The sequence below is a fragment of the Ictalurus punctatus genome, chromosome 14, assembly GCF_001660625.3.
Source record: "Ictalurus punctatus breed USDA103 chromosome 14, Coco_2.0, whole genome shotgun sequence".
Classification (NCBI taxonomy): Eukaryota; Metazoa; Chordata; class Actinopteri; order Siluriformes; family Ictaluridae; genus Ictalurus; species Ictalurus punctatus.
The window spans coordinates 23,535,970-23,563,193 of record NC_030429.2 but is presented as its reverse complement, the minus strand read 5'-3'; the positions used below and the strand labels follow the sequence as shown (position 1 = coordinate 23,563,193).

The 27,224-nt window shown below is 39.4% G+C and overlaps 3 protein-coding genes and 1 long non-coding RNA gene across 5 annotated transcripts in view; 2 read left to right on the top strand and 2 right to left on the bottom strand.

Moving 5' to 3' along the window:
• Window positions 1–833: 833 nt before the first annotated feature.
• Window positions 834–10,806, bottom strand: LOC124628874 (uncharacterized). The gene is made up of 2 exons (XR_006983632.2): window positions 10,668–10,806; window positions 834–2,450 (listed from the first exon to the last, which is right to left on the bottom strand). It is a non-coding gene; the product is annotated as an uncharacterized LOC124628874 (long non-coding RNA).
• Window positions 2,274–12,342, top strand: LOC108275350 (uncharacterized). Its single transcript, XM_017486126.3, has 9 exons — window positions 2,274–2,402; window positions 2,759–2,884; window positions 3,234–3,294; window positions 3,688–3,785; window positions 3,921–4,000; window positions 5,535–5,654; window positions 11,004–11,134; window positions 11,315–11,439; window positions 11,586–12,342. Exons 6-9 carry the CDS (start codon window positions 5,636–5,638, stop codon window positions 12,205–12,207), a joined length of 897 nt encoding a protein of 298 aa, XP_017341615.2. The 5' UTR covers window positions 2,274–2,402; window positions 2,759–2,884; window positions 3,234–3,294; window positions 3,688–3,785; window positions 3,921–4,000; window positions 5,535–5,635; the 3' UTR covers window positions 12,208–12,342.
• A 3,059-nt stretch (window positions 12,343–15,401) lies between these two features.
• On the top strand, window positions 15,402–17,128 carry LOC108275351 (uncharacterized). Its single transcript, XM_047159966.2, has 3 exons — window positions 15,402–15,919; window positions 16,019–16,131; window positions 16,326–17,128. Exons 1-3 carry the CDS (start codon window positions 15,917–15,919, stop codon window positions 16,912–16,914), a joined length of 705 nt encoding a protein of 234 aa, XP_047015922.1. The 5' UTR covers window positions 15,402–15,916; the 3' UTR covers window positions 16,915–17,128.
• A 3,317-nt stretch (window positions 17,129–20,445) lies between these two features.
• Window positions 20,446–27,224, bottom strand: part of LOC108274609 (venom phosphodiesterase 1) — a 55,621-nt gene continuing 48,842 nt past the window's right edge. For both annotated transcript variants that reach the window (XM_053686017.1, XM_053686016.1), the window contains exons 24-25: window positions 24,477–24,633; window positions 20,446–20,871 (exon numbers count right to left, since the gene is read on the bottom strand). In XM_053686017.1, the coding sequence (XP_053541992.1) occupies window positions 20,698–20,871; window positions 24,477–24,633 (331 nt within the window). In that variant the 3' untranslated portion in view covers window positions 20,446–20,697. The remainder of the gene's footprint in view (window positions 20,872–24,476; window positions 24,634–27,224) is intronic.

The window sequence follows — 27,224 nt, the reverse complement described above, 5'->3', positions numbered from 1 at the left end:
AACTTGTCTTAACCTGAAGCCAGAAGTCTGCCATGCTGATTAGGCTGTCTTCAATAACTAAAAACGTGTCTGTAAACTCACAGTTAGAGACAAGCCTCAAAAGCAGAATATGTCTCAATGCTGCCCAGGTACTGAGATATGGACCAGGAACCTGGATGCCTTTCAATTACAAGGTTCTTGGTTCAAGGTACAAAGTCATAAGTCATCCATTAAGTTGTTAAGGTAAGTCATAACATAATAAACAAAACCTTTTCTCAGTATTTCTCACTTTCTAATGTATTCAACCAGGTATTTATGATTTGCATGGTTTCATGGGTTGGATTTTCTTCCTTTTCAGCAGTGAACTAAGTGATGGTAGGTTTTCATCTTTCAATAAGAAACGTATCTAAACTAATGGCTACGTCAGTGAGGGGATCCTTGTCAGGAGTGAAGTAAATGATCAGCCTGTAAGTAACTGCAGTACTTTTGCATGTAAAATATCCATCCATCCATATCCTTTTCAGGGTAATGGGAAACCTGGAGCCTATCCCAGGAGGCATCGGGCACAAGGCGGGGTACATCCTGGACAGGGTGCCAATCCATGGCAGGGCACAATCAGCATGTAAAATATTCCCATTGTAAATTTAATACGGCAACTAAAAACTGAAACCGAAACCAAAACCAAAAATTCAGGATACACTTGGCTGAAAACTGAAACAGACTTTTTTTTTTTTTTAAAAAAAAAAACAACAACATTTTTAAAATAGTTTTTTTTTGTATAAATGTATTAATATTAGACTTTTTAATTCATTTTATGGATTCCAATGAATCTGAATTGAAAAACTACAAAACAATAAAATGATCACACTTTTATTGAAATTTACACACCAAGACAAAAGCAATATTAAACATATCATTGTTCCTTCAGTTCTGTTACAATCAAATTTAACAGATTTGTTTATCCAATTATCCAAATAATGTAAAGTTCTAGAAAACTATTATGATATGCAAAACACCAGTCAAGTAATGAACTAGGCCTCTATTCTGGTTATGTAAACGTATTTACACAATATTTACAGATTATTGTGCAAAACAGCAGCAATAGAACCAAAACCAACCTCCAACTATAAACAACAGATGTAGCCTCAAGTCAGGGCTACACAAATTTTAATGTAATTGCTATACACATAGCAAGTTGGACTGCTTTCTATTTAAGAAAGAAACTGAGTAGTTCTTCACTAACAGTTAATCTGTTAACTACTGAGAACTTCTAAATAAGTAAGTATCTTACTAGGACTTCACTATTAACTAATCAGTAATTACTGAGTCTTCCATTTCTCCTGCAGAACTATTAGATAACGATATCTCTTTTATAATAGCTACGGATTCATTTTTGATCACATCGCAATTCATTTCCAATTTCCTTCCTTCTGAAGATCTACTATCTATATACCTTACCCTATTCCAATACCTCCATATCTCAAATTTAAATGTATTACACTGTCTCTGACGAGAAGCACAGGGTAAGGGTATTGTTTATATTCAGCCAGTCTAGGACTAAAGAGACCTCAATGACCGAACAAGTAAAAAGGGTGTAATGTATTGATGAGTAACAAATATTCTCCATGAACATAGTTTCAGAAGGGTCATGAATAATATACTTATAAATAACAAAACACTACCGTTATTACTAATTAGTGATGAATGACCATGCTGTTCCAGATCATCATTAACTACTGAGGAGCAGCACAGGAACACTTCAGTCATTAGTAATGAGTTTCAATTAGAGTTTCAGTTTAAACTTACTGTATATCTACAGTACAACATCAGTCTTAGGACATACAAGTTTTTAGTATATTATATTTAATTATAAAATGCATATATTATTGCATACATATCCAAAATTGCTACGACGCCCCGACAGCATATTTTATGTAATACAAGTAAATGGCGTTCTAGTATTAATGTTAGATCCGTTTATTATCATTATTTTTGTTTAACTGTCCCTTGTATTTAGAATATAACTTAGAAATGAATTTGCCGGCCCTGATTTGTACCATTATAACAGCTGAAAGCTGTATAAATTAAAACCGGTGCTACCGGTTATTTTCATTTAACCGCAGGCATGTCGATGATCCTGTGATCTGTTATCTTACATATATTATACATTATTACATTTATTATACATTACATTATGTTATATTATATAATAGTTATATTACACAACTATTACACACGTTTTAGTATTATTACACTACTGGACTATAATAGTGCTCTCTCTCTCTCTCTCTCAGTGCCAGATACATGTCGGAACCGCTGTTATACGCCGTATGATTATGAGACTCCAGGCTGTCGATGTGATGAGCAGTGTGTGAACAGTAACAGCTGCTGTTATGATTTTGCAGACATCTGCCTCCAGCCGAGTAAGTCATGGCTGTGTGTTTCCTCTCCAGAGTTCATTCAGAATTTCACTAGGAACAAAAAATACATTGAGTAACACCGGGCAAGTCAGCACACAATCCTTCAAAACATCTGCAACCACAGGCATTATTCCTCACAATCTCAGTGATTGACAGCTTTAATTAATATTCATTTTATGTCAAAGACATCATTACTGTAAAACGATCAATTTAATACAGTTACAGGTGTTGACTCAAAGGTTCAATTTTGTGTATTGTTACTGTGATATATTAATGTGTGCTAATACTGAACAGCTGTTAAATGCAAGAAACACATGCCTTATCTGTGTGTGTGTGTGTGTGTGTGTGCATGTGTGTAGTTGAGAGCTGGGAGTGTACACCATTGCGTTGTGGGGAAAAGCGTGTCTCTGGTAGTAAGTGTCACTGCTCTTCTGACTGTGTGAGTGCTGGAGACTGCTGTACGAACTATGGCATTGTTTGCAATGGTGAGACCACACACACACACACACACACACACACACACACACACACACACACACACACACACACACACACACACACACACACACAGGACTAATCAGGCACACTTAAACTAATGCACAGAATTAGACTATTTTTCATGTCCTGGTACACAGCTTGACACAAACACAAAAATGATTATGAAATAAATGATGAATTATTGGGCACGTCTATTGACTCATAACTCACTGAGCACACTCATACACAGTCATAGCTAATCAGTCCCTCACTCATCTACACCCACGCACCCACCATTATTATTATTATCATTATTATTATTATTATTATTATTATTATTATGTTTTTTTCTTTCAGGAATGACACCATGGGTGCAGGATCAGTGTGTGAGCATGAGCAGCCCTAAGTGTCCTGCTAAGTAACTTTCACGTTAACATTATATACTCCTATTGCATTTGCGTTTAAATTGCTATTCCGAGTAAACAATACCTTTAATATAGAGTGTAAAGATGACCAATCTGAGTGTGCAGAGCAGTATCAGTGAGAATGTTCATTAGAACTGAAAGCAATGTGCATTGGATTTTGAATTGCACCTTGACTCAAGAGCAAAGTGTAAAGGACGCGCTCGTAAAGAACAGTCTGCAGTCTGCTTTGCTTTGATTGCCACCATTAATCATGAAATACATCCAGATTGCTGTCATTATGCATACTGCACATAACACGATGAGTATGAGTAAATGAGCCCAAAGTGTGAGATTGTAGCAGTATCAATGCATCCCTAACTGGTCCGTGCTCTCTCGCTCTTGTTCAGTTATAAGAGGCAGCCTCTGCTGCTCATCTCTCTCGATGGATTAAGAGCGGAGTATCAGCAGACATGGCACTCCCTCATTCCAGTCTTGGACAAGCTACGTAAGTGCTCGCATTGTCTCTCACACTTATGAGCTGGGTGTAGCACAGAGAAAACTCGTGTACTAGTGTAGAGTATCATGACGCATCTGCTCGTCTCAACACGCTATGAATTATACATCTGTGTTTGTTCTTTAGGAAAATGTGGAACGTCCTCAGCATTTATGCAGCCTGTATTTCCAAGTAAAACCTTCCTGAACCACTACTCCATTGTTACGGTCAGTAGACGTGCATGTATTTACGTTCCTCTAAATCCTTTTATCAGTAGTGCTTGGTGAGATATGACACTGCCGGGGGAAATAACATTACACATTTCCATTTAGTCTTGGGGCTTTTAATATTGTTAGAAATCGGCTGGTAGAAATGTATTCTGTTTATCTTTTTGAACGGTGGTAATGAGCGGCGGTGAAGAATTTGATTCATTACTAACCGGATATATCCAGGACAGAACCAAGAATGAGTGGTCTCCTGGAAACCAATAAAAGTTTTAAATTCAGATAATGAAGTGCCTAAGGGAAACACTAAGCCAATTGACTTGCTGCAATTAGACAGCTGTGTGAGTGTGGTTCCTAGTAACCTTTCGCCATGTGCGTCATGAGACACTGCTTCCAGTTGTAGAAAGACTTTCAGTTACTTTCAATGACTGTATACACTTTAGACCCATCATCCTGCCCAAAATATGTCTCACTGAATTTTTTAACAATGCAAGTGTCTTTACAGGCTTTAAGCAGGTGACAGGTGTCAGACTCCCTATGATGGAAATAACCTAGAAAAATGACCAAGAAACCAAAGGTTCCACATTACAAAGATTACAAAGAAACACTATATTAGAGAACGCCTAAAACTTACGTACTCAGGCAATTATCCAGTCAGTCAAACATGTGCATAAAATCATGCAGATACAAGTCAAAAGCTTTCGCTCCTGTTCACATGAGGCATCAGGATGGCTGTTTATGCCGGGTGGGTTGGTTTGTATTTAAGAAACTGCTGATCTCCTGGGATTTTCATGCAGAACATCTATTGAGTTTATACAGAATAGTGAAGAAAAAAACAAAAAAAAAAACATCCAGTGCATGGAAATGCCTTGTTGATTAAAGAGGTGAGAGGAGAATGGCCAGATTGGTTCAAGATTACAGGAACACAATGGTAATTTAAATAATTACTCTTCTCTTTACAACCAACATTAAGCAGACAAGCTTCTCAGAATTTACAACACCAATGGTTTTCTCAATCTTCGCTGTCTACTCTTTGAAAGTTGTGCCTGACCAAAGCTCAGGTGATGACCATTATTTGTAACTGTCATGATAGTTGTCATGGCAGCTTGTAGACCCTTACAGAACCCAGAGTGGCAAGAAGAGGTACCTTGTAGACCTCAGGATGGCAGGAGAAGGAGCTTGTAGACCTCAGGCGCTTATAGGATTCATGATGACTGCATTAGCAGCTAATAGACCTTCAGGAGTGGCAGGAGTAACACCTTGTAGACCTCAGGGTGGCAGGGGTAGAGCTCGTAGTATTCGGGATGGCAGCAGAAATAGACCTCGACGTAGCACGAATAAGAGCTTGTAGGATTCCAGGTGGCGGGAGTAGGAGTTTGTAAGCTTTAGGATGACAGGAGTAGGAGCTTATAGGGCTCAGGATTATATGAGCATCAGGTTCTAGATTTCAATATTAAAGTTATAAGACTACAGTAATAAACTTATGATTTAAAGCTATGATGTAGCTAAGGAAAACATTTTCTCTTTTTCTCTGTAGGGTCTTTAGACGGAGTTTCACGGTTTAGTGGATAACAACATGTATGACCCTGTATTTAATGCCTCATTCAGTCTGTCTAATGCAGAGAAGAACAAAGCCAGATGGTACCTCGGCCAACCGGTAAGCATCCACACCCACATACACAGTTCATAGCACGGCATGCATTTTTGCTAACTTTATTTGAACCCTGCATCACGACACACACAAATGTGTTGTCACGACAGTTGAAGTCCAGTAAAATAACAGTGTTAGGTTACCATTATGTATGTCACATGGAGTTAATGACAAAATCCTGTAACCTTTCAGTGTTTGTAATGGAAATATATCAGGCTATTTAAAGGAATTCCACAAACACCTAAAAAAAAAAAATAAAAAAAAAATTCTGGTTTATTCAAAATAAACTATTATATGATTTGTGTATTGAGTATATGAGTATTTATTATCACCAAATTCTGTCTATCAGCTCATTACATTGGAACAGCTATGAATCAGAACACAGCTAAAACTCAACTTTGCTGAAACTAGATGTTAGACATGATGGAGACCAGAACCCCGTCTGGTTTCTTTTGGCTTAAATCCGAATTTCGAAAAAAAAATAAAATAAAAAAATGAACATGGCTGTTTACTTTTGAGCCATATTTGGCCATCAGTGCAATAACAATTTATATACAATGGATATAAAACGTTTATATAGTAAAGCAAGGAACCAGCTGAAATCCATAAGTAATTATACCCCCTATCTGTGCAAATTAATATCAGCTGGCTTAGTAAATTTATGTTCTATAAAAAGGCTATTCGTTACCAAGGTGACACACAAGATATTCCAAGAATATTTTCTTTTCATAACAATGGAGCGCAGTCATGCCAAGAAACATGAGCAATGATTGTACAAGAATGTACTCAGAAAGATAGAGACATAAACACTGTCTGTACACACAAACACTGCTAACAAATGCAATGCAATGACTAATTACAAACTTCTCATCACCAAAAATCGTCATGTGCATGCTCTATCATGTATCTTACTGATATAAATGGGTTCCAGGTAAAAGCACTTTGCAGCAATTTTCTGAAAATGTCAGCCACTAATATTAAAACACCAAACGAGGAACGACATCACTGACATCAAACAAGGAAAAATAAACCACGATTGGATGGCCCAAGACCAGATAATTCTCCAAAGAGGCATCATTCAGAAAATCACATGGAAACCATCTGTAATCAAAAACACAGATTGTTTAGCTTAAACTCACGGATATAAAGCAGATAGAGTAAGTAATGGCCTAATGAATCAAAAACTACACGCCTTCTTCTCAATGATGCAACAGTGCCACTTTGATCATTGTTTGTGGCCTTACGTACAGTAAGTCAAGAAATCAATGTTTATTCCTGAGAACCCAGTGACGTCTGTGAATAGGGCAGTTGGAGTCTAGGGAAAACCGGAGGAGATGGCTGCGGGAAAGACCACACGGGGAGTGGACGTGGTGACCCAACCTACAAGTCTTTAAGGGAGACACTCCCTTAGACACCTCCGAGAGGTGGGGTGAAAGATGGGTCTATGAATGATGGGACATATTTAAATGACTGTAATGAATACGGATACTGAGAGGAGCCTGTGGATATGTGGCTGTGGGTGGGAAAAGGAATGTGTGAAGAGTGAAGTGCAGAGGGACAGGCCAACAGCAACTTTGCACTGCGACGTCAGATCAGACAAGAGGGACCAAAAGCCAGGTCTAGAACCACAACACCAACTGACCCATCGTTGCTGAGGGAAGGCAGGTAAGTGAGGAAGTCTTGTGAGCACCAAGGAGACACACCCACCCATCCCGATAGAACAGACTCAAGAAGAGCAGAAGAGCAGGCACCAGCTAGGAAGGACAAAATCAAGTGGCCAAAGACCAGTGAGGCAATTGCATGGCAACGACTGGATACACACCTTAGTGGAATACTGGAAAATATATTTAGAAAAGTGTGAATGATTCAATTCGGTTCAATTCAATTCGATTTGTGTAACACTTTTAATAATGGACATTGTCTCAAAGCAGCTTTACAGAAACATATAAACACAGGATGGAGATTTTAAGTGTGTGAATTTATCCGTATTGAGTGAGCCGGTGGTGACGGTGGTGAGGAAAAACCCCCTAAGACGATATGAGGGAGAAACCTTGAGAGGAACCGGGCTCAGAAGGGAACCCGTCCTCATCTGGGTAACGACGGATAGTGTGAAAGTAAAAGAAAGTTCATTATGGTTTTTATATGAAGTCTGTTGCATACTAAATCTAATATACAAATATTCTGTATGCACAAAATGACCCATTAGAATTGAAACAATGTGCAGTAGACACGCTGTAAGGAATACTATATCCCACAATGCAATGCGCTAGACCTGACATTTCATCTCCAGTGTGAAGTAATATATTAAAATATACATTCTTGACTGATTATTTGATTGTCCTGCCAAAAGTGAACACATTTTTCACTCAAACTTGGATTAAAAATGCAAAATAACCATCTGTCATTCATAACTTCATGCCACTTGCTGAATTAAACACGCTACGTGATGAGGCCACGTGAAAATAATGTGGCCTCCTGCTGTTTGCAATGTTTAGAGTTGCATACTGCATACGGTTTCAGACACTTGCTTCTTTTAAAAGTCACGCAGCAAAAAAACAGATGAAGCACACATTTGGCGCAGAGCTGACACGTGTGGTTGAGTCACAGTTGCTCTTTAGCACTTTAGCGCTCTGTTTTCTTTCTCTCTGTTCCTAAACGCTGGGGAGCAGATGGGCCAACGAGCTGTCACTCATACTTTCTGTCTCCGGCATCTGTTAGTTCTCTATGTACTGCTTAATGTAGTTGGTTAATCACTCAGCCAACCCCGGCGTTGAAAAGGACCCTCCTTGCTCTCCCTTCTCAGACACGCTGCATTGGTTCCCAAGCTTTCTTTTATCTTTCTTTTTTTGCCGTTTTTGATGGCGCGGGGTCATGTCATTGGCTCAGTTAGCCCTCTTCATTACCTGCCCCCAAGAGAATCAGAACACACACAAAAACGCACACACAGGCAATCTCGGAGCAATACACGAGCACATATGGTTTTATCTCCACCAAAGCTAAGTGCCTGCTGGATATGCTCTCGCCATCCCACAGTATTAACGAAACTTCTTAGGTGGATTTTGTGTACATGATATTTTGATTCAGAATATCGAATTTATGCGATGAAGGCCCAGAGCTGAATAGAAACAGTGCACGTAGATGCTTTTAGTGGTGCTTTAAACAAAATAATACCAATTTACACCGATCATCCTGTTAAAAACGTTACAAACCGTTCATTCCGTCCGTTATTATGGGGAATGTGAGATCTCTCTCCAGTAAGATGGAAGAGCTAACGGCGCTAACCAGGCTTCAGAGGGAGTACCGGGAGTGTAGCATCATGTGCTTCACGGAGACGTGGTTGAACGATCTCAGTATGGATTCACTGGTTATACTGGACAGATTTGAACTTATGAGAGTGGACAGGAAAACAAAGGAGAGCGGTAAGAGAATAGTGATGTTTGTGAATGAGAGATGGTGTAACCCTGGGCATATCAGGCTTAAAGAGCAGTGGTGCACTAAGGATATTGAGCTGCTAGCGGTTAACATGCGGCCATAATACCTGCCGAGGGAGGTACCATGAGCTACTTCACACTGTTGCATCACAGCTGCAGACATCGCACCCACAGTCCCTCCTTCTCATCTCCAGGGACTTTAATCATGCTTCCCTGTCTTTAACTCTCCCCACCTTAACACAGTATGTTAAATGCCCCACTAAGGGCAATAAAACATTGGATCTGCTGTATGCAAACACAAAAGATGCATACAGTTCTTCACCCCTTCCCCCGCTTGGCCGCTCAGATCACAATCTGATCCATCTGCTGTCTTCCTACATACCTTTGGTGAATAAACAACCTCCAGTGAGGAACTAAGAGACTGTTTTGAGTCTACAGACTGAGAAATGCTCTGTATTTCGCACAGAGAGGACGTTGACAGTCTGACTCACTGTGTAACGGACTACATTAATTTCTGTGTGGAGAACACTGTGCCTAAGAAGAAGGTCCGGTGTTTTTCCAACAACAAACCCTGGGTGACTCCGGAGCTCAAAGCCCTGTTAAAGGAAAAAAGAGACTGTTTGGATTGGGGGACAAAGATTAGCAGAGGAAGGTTCAAAAACAGCTCAGAGGGGGGATTTGGAAAGGAAAAGACAGATACAGAAAAAAGTTGGAGGAGCACCTTCAGCAGAACAACATGAGGGGGGTCTGGAGGGGACTGAAAACAATTTCATACGAGCTTTATTATCCAAATGGTATTAAAACATATGCCTTGGTTTTACTCTTTAAAAAAGCAAGACAGATGGTCAACACAAAAAAAATTGTCACACTGTTACTGCACACAAAATTAGTAGAGCAAACATAGAAACCAGACAAGCAGATTAATCACTACCTTACAGGCAGAAAGAAAGACATAGCAAGACCGCTCACTCTCTACACATACACAACCGTACACTCGAGCACCACACACACGCACCCGCTACCAAGTCGATGAACACAGCACTCGCTGAAGAAACCACCACCAACAGAGAGGAGGTATAAATAGTTCTGCCGTTGTCCTCAGCCCCGAAAAACAAACAAACAAAACAGGAAAATTGAGAACACAATCTCAGTGAGCATGAAATCAACACATAAAACACAAAAGAACTACAAGGGAAATCGGGTAAGCTTTCAAGACATTCAATCCCGGATTGCAGGGCTAACTTCTCGGCTAACGGGCCACCATAAATATCGGCCCAACACCAAACAAATAATAAGAAAGAAAGAAAAAAGAAAAAAAACACAACCAAAAACAGTAACCAACACACAATATGTAAAATACCCAGATGAAACCGCAAACTTTCCCGGCAGAAATAGAAAGCAAGCACGGCCGCCACAGCAGGAAGCAGAGAAGCTTGAGCACCAGCAGGAAGAGAGCTCATATCAAAAAGTGGTGAATCTGTGTCAAGCAGCCGAGTAGTTCCAACACAGAGTTGTGACAAGAGCAGAAAAGCGGCTGTACATTTACATTGACGCTATTTGGCAGACGCCCATATCCAGAGAGACTTACATGTATCTCATTTATCCAACTGCACAGCTGTGGCAGTGCTGGGACTTGAACTACTGACCTTCTGATCAGTAACCCAGAGCCTTTAACTACTGACCCACCACTGCCACGGTAGCCAGGAACAAAGCAGTTGTAATCAATGCATCCGACATCCTGAAGAAATTGTGGAAATGGAAAGCACACAGTCACCACACCTGAAGTATGCAGGCAGTGGAAATGACACACCCTAGCTATGCACTGCCATCTTTATATAGGAAAAAAAAATTCTGCTGACACAACTGCCACGTCGTGTCAAAACTGAGAACAACATTCTTGCCACATTTTTGTGTTCTTTTAAAGAAGAGGGCTGGTCCAGACTCTCAGAATTAATCCCCTCGACTTCCTCTATCACTTTAACTGTATCATTCCTACTTCTGTGGAGACTCACGCTGCATCTCTGGACTTACAGATTCGGAACAACAAACACCATGGTCAGTCACATTCAAGATTTACTAATAATTATTCTTAATAAAAGTGGTGTTGGGTGGGAGTCATAGTTTTTTGTCAAGGGGGTTGGAGGAGTTTTGATGAGTTATGATGAGCTATGCACATGGTATGTATGAATTTTTCATGTTTTTTCTGTGTGCCTGTGCTGTGTTCTGTCACTTTAGAAATTCACGGTGTTTCTCAGTGGGTTCCTGCTGCTCTTTCTGCTTACTGATTGGACAGAAAGTGTTGAAGGTGACCGTGTGGACATAAAAACTCTCGCCCATATTATAGGCTTCTTTGAGAATAAGTAAGTCTGTCTCAAGTTGAAAGTTTATAGTAAAAATTAAAGGAAGCAATGAGGAGGTAGAGAAATAATCAGTCAACCGGTCATGTGTTAAAAACTTGGGAATAAGTCACCTTAAACAATACTTGACTGTGTTTAATGTTTTCCAGCTATAAGAGAGTTGATAACGATGGGCATCCTCGTCAGTACGCTGTGGCCATCAATGTACCGAAGGAGCAGTGTCAACAGAACTTCAATCCTACAACGGGCAACTTCTTGACTCAGGAGAATGCAAAGAATGTGAAAAATGCTATTTCTGATGACACAAATGCACTTTACCAAGGTGCAGAGCTCATCGCAGCAGGAAATAGAAAGGTTGTAATCAGTAAAAAGAAGCAATACAATATGCATTCAGAGTCTCTCCTACTGAATCCTGCTGACAACTCGCCCATGACAAATCTCTTGAATAAAAGAAAAGACGGCTGCTCTGTTTTCTACACCTTTGAATCTCCCTGTGTTGACACATGTCTAGATGCGACAGGCAGTCACAGCATTATAAAGGCCCTGGAGAACTGGAAAAATCACGATGGCATTAAAGCATTTGTCTTCAAGAATTTCTGGAAGTTTGACACAGAAAAAGATCTCCAGACCAAATTTAAGCAGATTGTGGCTAACGTTCCTCTCTACCGCTGTGTGAGTGAGAACGAGTGTTACGCTTGTGGAGGGGAAGGAAACACTCCCATAAATCAGCACTGTCTGCCTAAAAAAACAGAATTAACAGTTACGCAGTAACATTAATTTCATTCCTGAGTGCTTCTGTATCAAGATCTCTTGTTTTGAAATTCAACATGCTTAGATGAACTAGTAAAAATGCATTTGAGAAATAATCTTGCTTCCTACTTAAATAAAATACTTCTGCTTGGCAAATTTTGTGTTAGGATTTTATTTTCAGATGAGAGTACAGTAATGCACATGAACACATCCATGTGTCTCATAAAAAGTCAAAGGTGATGATATAAGAAGGTATAATACAGGTATAATACAAAATGTACCATTATTTAGTGCTGTATTGTGAACACTGCAGATGTAAGGGTGTTTGTTTAGTGCACTGTTAACATCACTGACCAGAAAGAAAACAAGCTTTATGTAGCTGTGGCAGCGTGAGCGAAGACAGACACGGTGGGTGTTGAAAAACTGCAGAAATCACTTACTGTGCAACACACTGGGGGAAAAAATGAGAAAAATGAGGCTAAGTGCAGTACAGAAAATAAATACAGACATAACTATGAGAAAAAGCTGATACAGTATACAAACTGATGATGAACACAACAGTTTTGAGGGATGTTGCAATTTTAGACAGTAAGGGTTACACATGACTGGTATCCAACTGCCATGAAGATCCTGCACACAGAGCACACCAAATATCAGACAGTGTTGCTGCAACTCCCCATGAGCAAACTTTGATCTGACAGACAGCTCACCTCAGATAGGAAAATACACATTAAATGCAATTATTATTATGAAATGCAAAAAGGAATTCTACACACACCACAATTAACACATGTTCTTTCAAAAATAAAATTCATCTTAAACATTAAATGCATCAAAAGCATTATCGATTCATTTAACTTTCAGATCAGACCAAAATGTATTTATCTTTCTGTACACACACATGACAACCTACAAATAGGTAATATATTTCATATATTTACATCATATTACACACAAATTTTAATGACGTTACACAGTTTTTGAATTAAAATATTGCCATGACATTTGTACTCTGCTTCTCCAACTGTGTTTATTGTTGTTTACTTATTTTATTTGACAAATGTGCAAAAACACAGCAAACAGAAGTACTTGGCTCGCTATTGAAGGATTATTATCTGACAAAAAATACATACAATAAATAGTAAATAAGTAAAGATAACAAATAGAGATAAAAGTTTACCGTACGGTCTGCGCATTGTGAGAATCAGAAGTCTGTTAGTTTCTTCTATGAACTGCAGCTGTAAAACTATTAAAAGATCAAATGTGCACGCTATATTGCAGAACACATCGTATAAATGCATTAAAATAGACAGAAATGTGTCAAAAAAGTTGTCAAACATTGACACTCGGGTTCATTGAATCTCTACGTTTCATCATGTGCAGCAGTTAAAGACCTTGGAGTGATTATTGACTCCAGCCTATCATTTGATGCTCATATAGATAATATTACAAGGATAGCCTTCTTTCATCTCAGAAATATTTCTAAGATAAGAAACATATTGTCACTACATGATGCGGAAATACTAGTTCATGCATTCGTCACCACTAGATTAGATTACTGTAATGCCGTACTGTCTGGATGTTCCAGTAGGAATATAAACAAACTCCAGTTAGTACAGAATGCAGCTGCTAGAGTCCTAACTAGACCTAGAAGATACGACCACATCACCCCGATCTTATCAACACTGCATTGGCTCCCAGTAAAATCTCGCATTAACTATAAAATACTTTTATTAACCTATAAAGCACTAAACGGTCTCGCGCCACAATATCTAAGCGACCGTTTGGTTTTCTATGATCCGCCACGCCTACTTAGATCAAAAGATGCAGGCTATTTGACGGTACCTCGAATAGTGAAGGCTACAGCAGGGGGAAGAGCTTTCTCTTATAGAGCCCCACAGTTATGGAACAGTCTTCCTATTAGTGTTCGGGACTCAGACACAGTCTCAGTGTTTAAGTCTAGGCTTAAAACGTATTTGTTTACTCAAGCCTACCATGACCAGACTTTCTATTATACTAATTCCCAGTCCTAATAATCTTTTCTCTCCCTCTCTCCTTCTGCCGAACCCCACACGATTTTATGGAAATACTAGAGATCCAGATCCTTTCTGCCTCTGGATGGAGCTCAAATCTTCTCTAATTCCAGACTGCTGGGACTACGGCTGCTCCTAACGCCATACAGACTTCATATGAATCCATAATGAACTTTTCACACTAACTGTTGTTACCCAGATGAGGATGGGTTCCCTTCTGAGTCGGGTTCCTCTCAAGGTTTCTTCCTCTTAAAACATCTTAGGGAGTTTTTCCTTTCCACCGTCGCCACTCAGTGGCTTGCTCAGTTGGGATAAATTCGCTCCTTTAATATCTGTATACCGTGTTGATATTTCTGTAAAGCTGCTTTGAGAAAATGTCTATTGTAAAAAGCGCTATACAAATAAAATTGAATTGAATTGAATTGAAGTTTTCTGTGCGTGCAAGATGTGAGCAACTGCATGAGGAACCATGAGTGTGAAGTCACCATAGTCCACAATGTCACGTGATGCAACCACAGCTTTTTTGGCTGCAGCAACAGCACACAGACACAGAGGGAGGCCTGCTGCAATAGGATCCAGTTTAGTTGAGAAATAAGCTACAGGTCAACAAACTGTGTGAAAGACAGGTCAGGCATTGGAAGTTTTAGTGTGGGAGCAGATATTGCAGCAAAGAGAGTTCTCCCATGAATCATGGAAGAGAGCAGTGCATCCAAATTACAGCTAGCCCAAACATGTGTAACATGTCCCATGTAATTTGGATCTGCTTGCTTTATACCCCTTATCTTCAAGATGCTTCAAAAGTGCCTATGTGTCTGTTTTGCAGGCTTCTAAGGAAGGGCTGGAAATCATAAGGTCATCTACGTATTGCAGCAACACTGACCACTGTGGCAAGTGCTGGTACTGCAGGTTGTCATGCAGGGCCGTGTGAAAAAGTATGAGCTTTTTAAGAATAGCCCTGTGGACCGCATGGCCACATACAATTCTTACCTTCGAAGGAAAAGGCAAACCAAAATGTTTGTGTTTTATAATTGTTTTACTTGTTAGATTTTGTTTCATTGCAGGTTCCATTGTGACAGTTTCCCCCGTATTGTGTATGTTTATAGTGCCTGGTGTAGTACTATCAACTCTGTTTGTAACTCATTTTAGCATGTTTACATCCTTTCTACAGAATTCTGCAGAAAATGTGAAAGTTCACATCTGGGCCTGGTTATTAGTAATCTTAAACAAAGGTGAGAACCACAAAATCACAACTACTTTACTTAAACACTAAGTGAATTTGTAAATGATAAACCTACAGTCGGGTCCATATATACGCCTCATTTCCTTCTAATCATCAGCACTTTAAGCATCTTCTTCATCATTAGATGAGGTACACTCTTCCTTGTACATATTTATTACCATATAAGGGATTCTTTCAAAGCATTTTTGTTTTTAGCCAACCCTAAATGTTGTCCATATTCCATATTTGGTGTGTCTTCTTCTCATTTGTTGTCTATGATCACAACTTTTTGTGTAACTAAACCTATATATACTCTGTTTATGCTGAATAAAGTTGAGAGACTTTGCTCTCTGACTTCTGTGTCATTTCGCAACTCTACCAAGCGCTTGAGACAGGAAGTGTGCGACAGAGCGAAGGCGCCCCTTCAACTTTTGGGAGAATTCAAAAGAAACAGAGACAGAAATCTAACACAGGCACAATGGTAAGTTTCACTTCATTGAAACACTCGGGTCCTTCAGGTCATCTCCTGCATAAACGTAACTGAAGTTTTATGCTGAAACGAGTGATGTTTTAACTTTAGGCATCACCGAAGGGTCTCATCATCGTCTGCCTGCTTCATCTGTGTATTCAAAGCATTCAGGGGAATGTGAACACTGCCGCCCTTGCTAAAATGATCCAGTATTTTGATGACAAGTAAGCCCATTGTTCAGTTTATTGTCAAATGAATTAAAATCAACATAACAGTTTAGGTTTTAATCAGTAAAATGCATGGAAAAATGTTGAGATATACTGAAAAGGTGATGGAAAGTTGCATTCTTAGGAACAAGGACAATACAATGTTTCTTAAATATAATGTTTCTAACCTTATACTATTTTATGTACTCCAGTGTCCAGCCAAACACCAAGCCTGATGCTCAGTACGCAATAGCGATCAGAGTCCTAAGGGCTCAGTGTACAAATGAAAGCTTTGATATCGAGACTGAGTTCAGCAGGGGAAATGCAACAAATGTGAGAGATGTTCTCAATAGAGGAGAAATGTGTGTACTCTGCACACCATCAGAAAATGTTATTGCTGCACGGCCAACGCGAAAAAGACCAAAGGAACATGCTGAGCATAGACTGCTCTATCCTGTAGGTAATTCTCCTATGGACAAACTTCTAAAAAAGGCAGATAAGGATAGCTGTGTAGTTTTCTATACTTACAACTCTCCTTGTGTGAAACAGTGCATTCAGAGTACAGACAATATTTTGCCGGGTCTTTCAAACTGGATAAACGAACAAAAAGAGGCAATGAATGTTTTTGTCTTTGAAAAGATCTATGAGAAGGACTCTAAGAAGGACATGGAAATATATATCCGAAAGATTTATGCGAAAGTGCCTCTTTATCGGTGTACTAGTAATAATACGATGGAATGTAAGAATTGTGTGGACCAAAACAGTAAGGTGGATTCCTTCTGTCTGCCTGAAAAGAAATGATTACTTTTCATGATTACAGTCCAAGAAAAAGCTTATGTCGATGATCAAACGGTGGCGTGTTAATGGATAATTTCCACCTCATATCTTTCACAAAGCGCTTTCGGCCCAGCACACACTGCGCTATGAAATCAGAATCATTACTCACCAAACACACACTCTGTGAAGTATTATTCTTGATCAACCGTTCTGTGCCTAATAAAATTTTAATCACGTATCCTTTGTCGAATTGCAATAATATTTACACATATAAATGTGTGCAGACTTTGCAGACATGACATTAAAATTCTGCTCATGAACAGTTTACTTGCTATGTAGTGCTTCAAACTCTGGCAACAAAACAGTATTTTTTTTGCCCTTTTATGTCTCCTTTGTTGGCGTCTCCTCAGCTAAAGGAGTCCTTGAGCAACCGCCTACAGTTTGCCTTGAAACGGCCTCGCGTAATACCTTATTTTCAAAAACTGGGTACACCACTGTAGGCGGTATTATTCTCCTCATCTATCGAACATCAAAAGGAAACTGAAAAGTAGAAAAGTTTTAACAAGATCACTTTCAGCAGCCCATGAATAACCACAAAAGCACAGAGGAGACTTTCTGCAACATTACCAGTGCTGGGTAGATTACGTACAAATCACATGATGAAAATAGTAGTTAGTAATGTGGTCTATTATAGGTAATGTAATCTAACCACTTTTTGATTATTTTTAGATGACTTTTGACCTAACTCATTCATCACATTGATTTGAATAGGATAATCTTGTAGCATATTGATATAGAAATACAAAGCGAAGGAAAAATATATTCTAAAATTCCAGATTTCCACAGGGTCTTTTTCGGGCACCATCAGTCACAGGGCTGGTGATATTTGAAAGCTACTGAAGAGCTCTTTTTAAAAAAAAAAAAATTTATTTTATTTTATTTTTTACTTATATGTATATGTGAGTACTTTTGTTCCACCATTTTCCCGTCAAGTGTGCTTGTTATTTCCTTCTCCAGATTTTAGAACGTTGTTCATTGTTTCCCACTTCTTTTGACTCCTCTGATATTGATTGGACTGTTTATTCTCCCTGGCCAATCAGACTGTATAAATACAGGTAAGCTTAGGTTTTACCCCAACCAGATAAGCTAGCTATGTATATACCATATACATATATAGTTTATTAACAAGAGTTTATTTAGTATGTATTATTAAATGTTACGTATGCTTAAAGGGCAGCTGTATTGTAAAAATTGGAAGTCAAGATGAACACTGTTGCAGGATCCCCCATGTTCATTGTTCCTGACAAACAGCCATGGTGTTATAAAGGCAATGAGCCCTCACAATTAAAAACACACACTACTTTGATATGCAATCTGCTCTTTTCCTCTTATTTATTTATTTATTTATTTATTTATTTTACGACAGGTACTTTTACTCTACTCACAGTACATTGTTTGTGGTCAGTGCTTTTACTTCTTTTCGCCAGTCTTTTAGCCAAGTTTCTCTGCGAATATTAGCGAGCTAGTTCTCTTTTCACCATTGGCTTTGATTTTTATTTTGGCGTTGAATTTGTTTTATACTTAAGCCATGGATGAGACCGGTACCATGCAGGCAAAGCCTCCTGTCCCGACCACACACACGTCTCTGGGGTAACATCTGGGACTGCATTACTGTATTTGTGTATAAATATAACAGTGCTATTACATTTCCCCATGCCAGAGATGAGCTTGGGTTTGGCCCTAAATCTCTTTTGCTTTCTTTTTTCCTGTTCCTAAAATGTGCAGAGGAAGGTGGTTTCAGCTCCTACAGCTTCAGTAAATATATGCTTGTTCAGCTGGTGGATTAAAATATGAGGCTGAAAGAAACCACGAGAGCAAAAACTGAGAGAACCGGGATAGCTGCAGATAAGAAGCATTACATTATGTATACATTCTCACACATACGGGCTGTGAACGTAGGCTCATTGTACCTCTCGAATAGCCAGAGTGAGTCGACAAGCACGTTATCGTCCTCAATGCGTCTGCTGTGTGCATAGTGGAAGCGTTTGGGCAGGTGAGGTTTGAGGTAGGGCTTTATCTTCTGATCAGGTTTCTTACACTACACACCAAACACATTTACATCATAAATACACTCACAGAGCATTCTTCACACATATTCTGAGCATCTATAGATCTTTGAACTTTGGCCCAAAAGGTTTAACTGAAACCAAAGTTAGCAACAAAGAAAATAGTGAGGGAAAAGGTTGGAGGCGTCAGGTACTAAAGTACAAATATCCACACTGTAAAACCGGGTAAGTTCATTTAACTTAAAAAAATTAAGGAAACTAATTACCTCTAAGTTGATAAATCAATTTATTTAAGCCAAATACACTTAACTATAACACGTTTGAGTTAAATTTTTGTTAGACTTAAGTGTATTTGGATGAAAGAAATTGATTTATCGAATTTTTTGAGCTTTTTTTCTGTGCACCATTTAGAGAGTCATAAATGGCCATGGCCTGAAATGCTGTCGTGCAAAGAATAAGTCGACGCTCCAAGACCAAGACCGGCATAAAAGAGCAGATCACCAGAAGATGAAACACATTTTGGACTGTTTGGCCATAATGATCTGCTCTGTGTGTGGAGGAAAAAGGGTGAGGCTTTTAATCTGAAGAACACCATCCCAACTTTGAAGTATGGGGGTGGCAGCATCATATTGTCGGGTTATTTTGCTGGAACAGGGAGTGGTGCACTTCATGAGGCAGGAGGATTATCTAGAAGTACTGAAGCAACAAATTACAAATTAATTCCTGCAAACTGATTACTTCCTTCTACATGACTGTTCTGCTGTAAGATTTTTCGCTTTCTATCTTAGTGAATTGTACTGGCACACTATAAAGCACTGAAGTATGCATCTTTAGTAAACACTTTATCTTTCAGTCTGTCCTGGGAACAGCGAGTCGTAACATCGATCTCAGGACATCATGCACACTTATTCAAGTAATTGCCTGGGATCAATTTTAATTCCATTTTACAGTATCTACTTTCAGAACCTGAATGAAACCCAAAGAGATGTGGGAGAACATCCAAAACTACACACAGGCAGAAACCAGAGCTCAGGATCGAAACTGTAGTGTGCCACTAATTTGTGTTGATGCCTTATGGTTACTCATTTATAGTAGATAACATTAGATAACATAAAACGCTGACTTGCAATGAGTCAAATGGAACTCATTTCCCAGTAACGTCCAGAAGGCGTGCTGGTGTTCATTCAGGTATCAGGAAATTATTAGATATTGATATAGAACTAGAAGAACAATCTGATAATGAAAGAACTGAACAGTGTCATTACATCATATCCTTCATTCTTATGAACTACAAGTCCACAAGTGCACTGGTAAATGACTAATGTGCTCTGGTATGGCATGCAGTTATAGCAATCTTAAAACCACCATGGTAAATGGTAATGGTAAATGGTCTGTCCTTATATAGCACCTTTTATCCTTAGGTTCTACAAAGCTCTTTACACCGTTTCTCATTCACACACACACACACTCAAGATAAAGGAGAAGGTGATGAGACCCAAAGCCATTTTTATTTTATTTTACTTAAGCAAAGACTAAATGAAATTCCTCATTATGAATCTTAAATATAAAAAAAACAAAACAAAATGGCTCTATGGAATAAAAGACATCAGTTCTGTGGCCAAGAATAAACATGAGGACAAATAAGATCAGTGCATTGGTCACTGAATATTTTGGTTCATTTAATCACTAAAGTCTATATTTCATGAGCTATACTTCATGACTATATAAATAATGCGATAAATCACTGCTTCCTGTGAATGGCAGCCGTTGGGCGAGTCTTTATCCGCAGAATCTCAGGGATCGGTCGGCCGCTTTTCTCAAAGAAATCCAATCCTGTGATCCATTCAACGTCTCTGACACGTGACTGGTGGAACCAAAGCAAGTCCTCCACCCAGTTCAAGTCATCCTGGTTGCTCTGCATGCAAAAGATGCTCTGGTTAATTTGTCACTAATCATGTGTTTATAATATAGCTATAATATAGTACTGGGAATTTAATTGTAGAACGTATTAAAGGTAGGAAAAAAAAGTACACTTTTTAGATCCCACCCATAGAGGGCAAAGACAGAGAGGATGCACTTGCACAGCTGTCTATTATACAGTTAATTCAGTTCAGTTGTCTATCATACAAGTCATTCTTCTTCCATTGTTAGTAATCCACTATATGGCCAAAACTTAGTGGACACCCCACCGTCACACCCTTATCTGCGTTATGAACATCCATTCCAGATTTAGTCATTCCCTTCCCTGTTATAATAACCTCCCCTCTCGCAGTTATTTAAAATTATATTCTAGGCATTACACAAAAACCTGGACATGAATTCAACTCTTTACATTCTTTATACTAACATAACATACATAAAATGAGTCTACTCAGTTGTTGCTGTGGATGATACCTCACAGATACCAAGTCTTATTCATTATACAGTGGAAAACTTCAGAGGACACTTTTAAAGCTAAACCTCTAATGAAATAAAGTGGACGTGGAAGAGTAATGCCTCATCATCGCACTATACAGTATCACAGTTAAGAGAACAGGTTCTGTTTGAAGTCTCGTTCCTCTCAAGGTGTTTTCTTTATGTCGTCTCAGGGAGTTTTTCCTTGCCACCGTCGCCTCTGGATTGTTATTTGCTAAGATCCGCTCTCAGGCTCCCGCAGTCCAGTTCTCCAAAAACATTTGATCGGTTGAATAGACAAAGTCTATAAACTGCCGACTGAAACATAATGAGCTATGAGGTGTCATTTTTAGCCAAAGTCAGCTAAAGGGTCTCTCTCGGGCACCGTCGATCGCAGGGATGGTGTTATTTCAATGTTACTGAAGAGCTCTTTTTAAAGTGTATAATGTTGTGCATGTAAGTCCGTGCAATCTGGAACTATTAGATTATCAGTCACTTCATAAGTGCCGAGAATTCCTGGTTTGGTAATGACACAGGTTCTCCACGAAGTAATATGATCATGTGACCAGTGCACTCTATTGATAGTTTAACACTATGGTCCCACCACAGTGAAAAGCAAAGGTATACTATTATACCGTTTTGATCCCCTTTTTAAAGCACGTAATGAATTAACATTGGCGTTTACATTTATATTCAACATTCACATCTAATATTTATAATGAAACATAAAACTATTATTTTTGTGTCTTTGTTTGACGCAAAGTATTGTGAGTGTTTCTGCGTTTTCTGCCAGACCCATACTAAGACTTGTGATCCTCGGGTTTCGTTTCAAGGTTTGGATCCTGTTCTCGTCCTTCGTTTGTCGATTCTTGTCTAAGCCCAGTTTATAGCCGTCACCGGACTCCTCGCTTGTTTCTGACCAAGGTTTTGCCTTACGTTTTTAGATTTGTCTGCCTCGCTCTCTTAAATAAATGCTTTAACTGCATTTGCGTCTACCTTCTATTGTCGCATTACATGACACTAAATGTATCAGGACGGCTTCAAATGTTTAAAAAAAAAATAAATCAGAGAGAAAAGAGTATTCAGCTTTTTATATCCGGTGCCTCGTATGAAAACAGGTTTAATCAATTTCAATCGATCAAGAGAGTTCCCCACACTATAACGTTCAAGTTTGTACTGTGGAAATCCACTGACACCCCTGTTGTTTTTAATCTGAATAAACAGTGACCGGATTTGGAAAATATCTTACTTACTTTGGCATTGAAAAATCTCACTTCCAATATGACGCACTTCCATCTGCATGACACACACACACCCACACCCCATAGAACACATCCTCGGGGAGCAGATTTGTTAAATATTTCAGGCCACATGTTTCTGCCAGTATTATTCGATAAAGCCTGAGGTGTGTGTGGGGGGGTGTGTGTGTGGGGGTGTGTGTGTGTGCAATGGAAACTATTCTGGAATTGATGTAAAAACTGATTTATGAAAGAACAGAAAGGGAAGATAAATTATCAGCTGTCCAAGAAAAATAAAATGCTTCGAAACCAGTCGATATGTGAAATGGTTGATGCAGAAGGGTTCTTGTCGAAACATGGGACTCATTTCATGGGGTTGCAAGAGTGTGGATGAGTTCTTTTTCCTTACGTTTCTTCAATTCACTGCTCACATCACAATAACTAGCGACGCAAACGGAGATGTCATTAATGTTATGTCCATCACTGTTTGAAGTGTCTCACTTCAATTCAATTCAATTCAGTTTTATTTGTGTAGCGCTTTTAACAGTTGCCATTGTTTCAAAGCAGCTTTACAGAAACATATAAACACAGGATGGAGATTTTAAGCGTGTGAATTTATCCGTATTGAGTGAGCCGGTGGTGACGGTGGTGAGGAAAAACCCCCTGAGACGATACGAGGAAGAAACATTGAGAGGAACCGGACTCAGAAGGGAACCCGTCCTCATCCGGGTCACGACGGATAGCGTGAAAGTAAAAGAAAGTTCGTTATGGTTTTAAAATGAAGTCTGTTTGTTGAACTAGTCCACTGTTCACTAAAGGAGATTTGAGTGTAAAACTGTTTGCGTTAATTGCAGTCCAAGCGGAATTTTTTCCAATCTCCAGGCTGTAGCCTCCAAATGGACAGCAGAAACCCTTCATTCTAACTAATCTATGAGTCTGTGTGTCTGTCTGCGTATCTGCGTGTGTCTCTCTGTCTGTACATCTGTTTGTCTGTTTTTGTCTGTCTCTTTGTCTGTCAGTGTCCATACCTCTGTCTCTGTGTATCTATCTCTGTCTGCCTATATGTAAGTGTGTCTGTCTGGCTGTGTGTCTCTCTGAGTGCCTGACTCTGTCTTTCTGTGGGGTTCTGTCTATCTGCGTGTCTGCCTCTCTTGGTGTCTGTCTCTTTATCTGTATGTGTCTGTAAATCTATCTGTCTGTCTGTGACTGACGGATTCTGTGCCTCTGTCTGTGTGTGACTCTATCTTTGTCTGTCTGATTGCCTGTCAGTCTATCTATCTTTGTGTGTGTGTGTGTGTCTGTCTGTGAATGTCTATATCAGTAGGACAGTGTGTCTGTGCTCCTGATAAGAAAACTCAGGAAATACCATTAAACAGAATAATAATGTCAGGAACTTGCTAAAACTTTTCCATAAAAGAAAAGGAAAGTGACATCAGCAATGTTGGCTATAGTGATATATACTTCAGGCACAGAACAGTCATACATAGTATCTCTCAAAAGTGAGTACACCCCTCACATTTTTGTAAATATTTGATGATATCTTTTCATGTGACAACACTGAAGAAATGACACTTTGCTGCGATGTAAAGTAGTGAGTGTACAGCTTGTGTAACAGTGTAAATTTGCTGTCCCCTCAAAATAACTCAACACACAGACATTAATGTCTAAACCGCTCGTTACACTCACTACTTTACATTGTAGCAAAGTGTCATTTCTTCAGCGTTGTCACATGAACAGATATTTAATCAAATATTTACACAAATGTGAGGGGTGTACTCACTTTTGTGAGATACTGTAACTGCGACATCTATTTTCTCAGTATGTGTGTGTGTGTGTGTGTGTGTGTGTGTGTGTGTGTGTGTGCGTGTGCGTGTGTGTGTGTGCTCACCATGCAGCTCTCAGTGTTGTCAGGTCGGTGTGGCATTAGAAAAGACACTGTGTGTAATTCTCCCTTACACTCACTCACTGGCTGATTGGAGTCCAAGCAGCTTGTCAAGATGGCAAAGTAATGAGTGGGGATGGGGATATGATTGCCTGTAACAAACCTACACACACACACACACACACACACACACACACACACACACACACACACACACACACACACGCGCTTATAGTACAATATATATGACTACTCTTGCTACAACCCAAAATGCTTCCATAGTAACAACTAACACAGAGACTTGTAAGGTCCACATCATCTAAACCTATAGATAGATTAAAAATGTGTTATTATTTAACAAAGTAGGAAACTAATGTTATCGGAAAAGAATCCATTTTATGGTCATGACAGTGACTCTTCTTCACATCAGGCATCACACCAGCCTGACGTTGATTATTTTTCTGATACAGCAACCCCCCCCCCCCCCCCAACCCCCCCCAACCCCGGGCAAGTATTTTATTTCTAACTTGATTAATAGGATTGCGCCGGATCATAATTACCATTAGTACTGTTTGTGACATAAACTGGAAGCAGCATTATATATTATACATTGCAAAAGTATGAATGTGTCATTTTAAAACACTGATGTATAATTCTAAATATTTTAGATAATCAAAACACGTCAATTAATTAATTATTATTATTATTATTTTTTGAATGTGCTTAAACATGTCCTCCTGCCATCTAGTGGTTTACGTAACATTCATCAAACCTGTCAGGGCATGACATATGGTAATAACCAGTGTTTTCAGATGAAAGTAGATGATGTCATCATTATGACAGATGATGTCATGAGCTCATCTGCATATTCATAGATTCATTATAATCATTGGTATCAGATTAAAAATTAGAGTATATACACTGATCAGCCAGAATGGTAGAACCACCTGCCTAATATTGTGCCTTGTGCTACCAAAACAGCTCTGACTTTTCCAGGGCAGTGGTAGCTCAGTGGTTAAGGCTCTGGGTTACTGATCACTGGCACTGCCAAGCTGACACTGTTGGGCCCTTGAGCAAGGCCCTTAACCTGCTCTGCTCCAGGGGCGCTGTATCATGGCTGACCCTGCGCTCTGACCCCAACTTCCTAAACAACCTGGGATATGCAAAGAAAAGAATTTCACTGTGCTGTAATGTATATGTGACAAATAAGGGCTTCTTCTATCATAGCCAGCATTAACTTCAGCAATTTGTAGGTCTCCTGCGGGATCGGACCAGACGGGCTAGCGTTCGCTCCCCACATGCGTTGGGCGCCCATGACGCTGTCGCCGGTTCACCGGTTGTCCTTCCTTGGACCACTTTTGGTAGGTACTAAAGACTGCATACCAGGAAAACCCTACAAGACCTGTTGTTTTGGAGATGCTCTGACCTAATAGTCTAGCCATCAAAATGTAGCCCTTGTCGCTCAGATCCTTACGCTTGACCATTTTTCCTTGTTCCAACTTCGAGAAACGACTTGCTGCCTAATAAATAGATCCCACCCCATGACAGGATAATCAACGTTATTCACGTCACCTATCAATGGTTTTAATGTTACGGCTGATCAGAGTTTATGAAGAAGGAAATTTTTCTAAAGACTCTTAGAATATAATTTTTTTTAAAAATCAGAATGGAAAATAATCTTTTGGTAATGACACCACAAACTACCGTTTTACATATTTATGATATACTATACCTTCTGTCCAAAATACAGAAAGATTAAGCAGTGATGGTGGGTCGTAGTGAAAGGGGAGTAGGAAGCAGATACCAATGGATGTTTAAGCCAGGATAATTACTTGTAGATTGTGTTGCCGGAGGCATGTTAATGGAGAGTGGAGTCTGGGAGAAAGAGTGGGAAATTCCCTGAATGCATGCACACCTGTGTTGGGATAATTTGGGACTGTTTAGGTGTGTTTTGAAGTATAGGAAGGGGACCGTACACTACGTCTATGGCAAGCTGCAGCAGAGCAGAACTGCATGTCCTTGTGTTTCAATTTCACCGAGAGTTGGTACGTGAAGTGCTGAAAACATTCCGACAAAAAGAAAGAAAGAAACTCGGAAAATAATCTCAAAAGCCTGCCCTTCAAGGTTCGATGGCAATGTGGTGAAGTGCATTTATTTATGTGTGTCTCAAAGTGAAGAAAGTGGACCTGAGAGTGCATCCACATCAAGCTGCAGCAAAGCAGAACCATGTGTGCTTGTGTTTCCTTATCCTTACTTTGAGTTATGGAGCAACGCCCCGAAAAAAACTCGAATAAAAAACGAAAGTGAAAAAGAAGAAAAAGTGTCATGCTCTTCAAAGCCTGCTTCTCATACCCTCATTTCTCTCCATACCCAGCAGAGTGTCATATGTAGCTATAACTAAGAATAGCAGCTGGGATGTGAGAGAGCTGTGGCTGGAGGGCCATATCGAGCGCAGAACTACGTTTGACTACGTTTACATGGACAGCAGTAATCTAATTATTGACCTTAATCTGAGTAAGGTAATAATGTGATTAAGGTGTTTACATGAGTCGCTTTTAGAATACTCCTGTCATGTTCCCGTTTTACATGTTATTGATCATAATTAGATTAAGAGCCCGCGTCATTACGTCACCGCGCCACGCCGTCCGACGTCCCTCCAGAATTTCACGTATCGACATACAGTTCGTCGTCGTTATGGGACCGGATACAGTTTTGGGTGTTTTTATTTAAATTTTTTTACGAACGCTTCAAGTG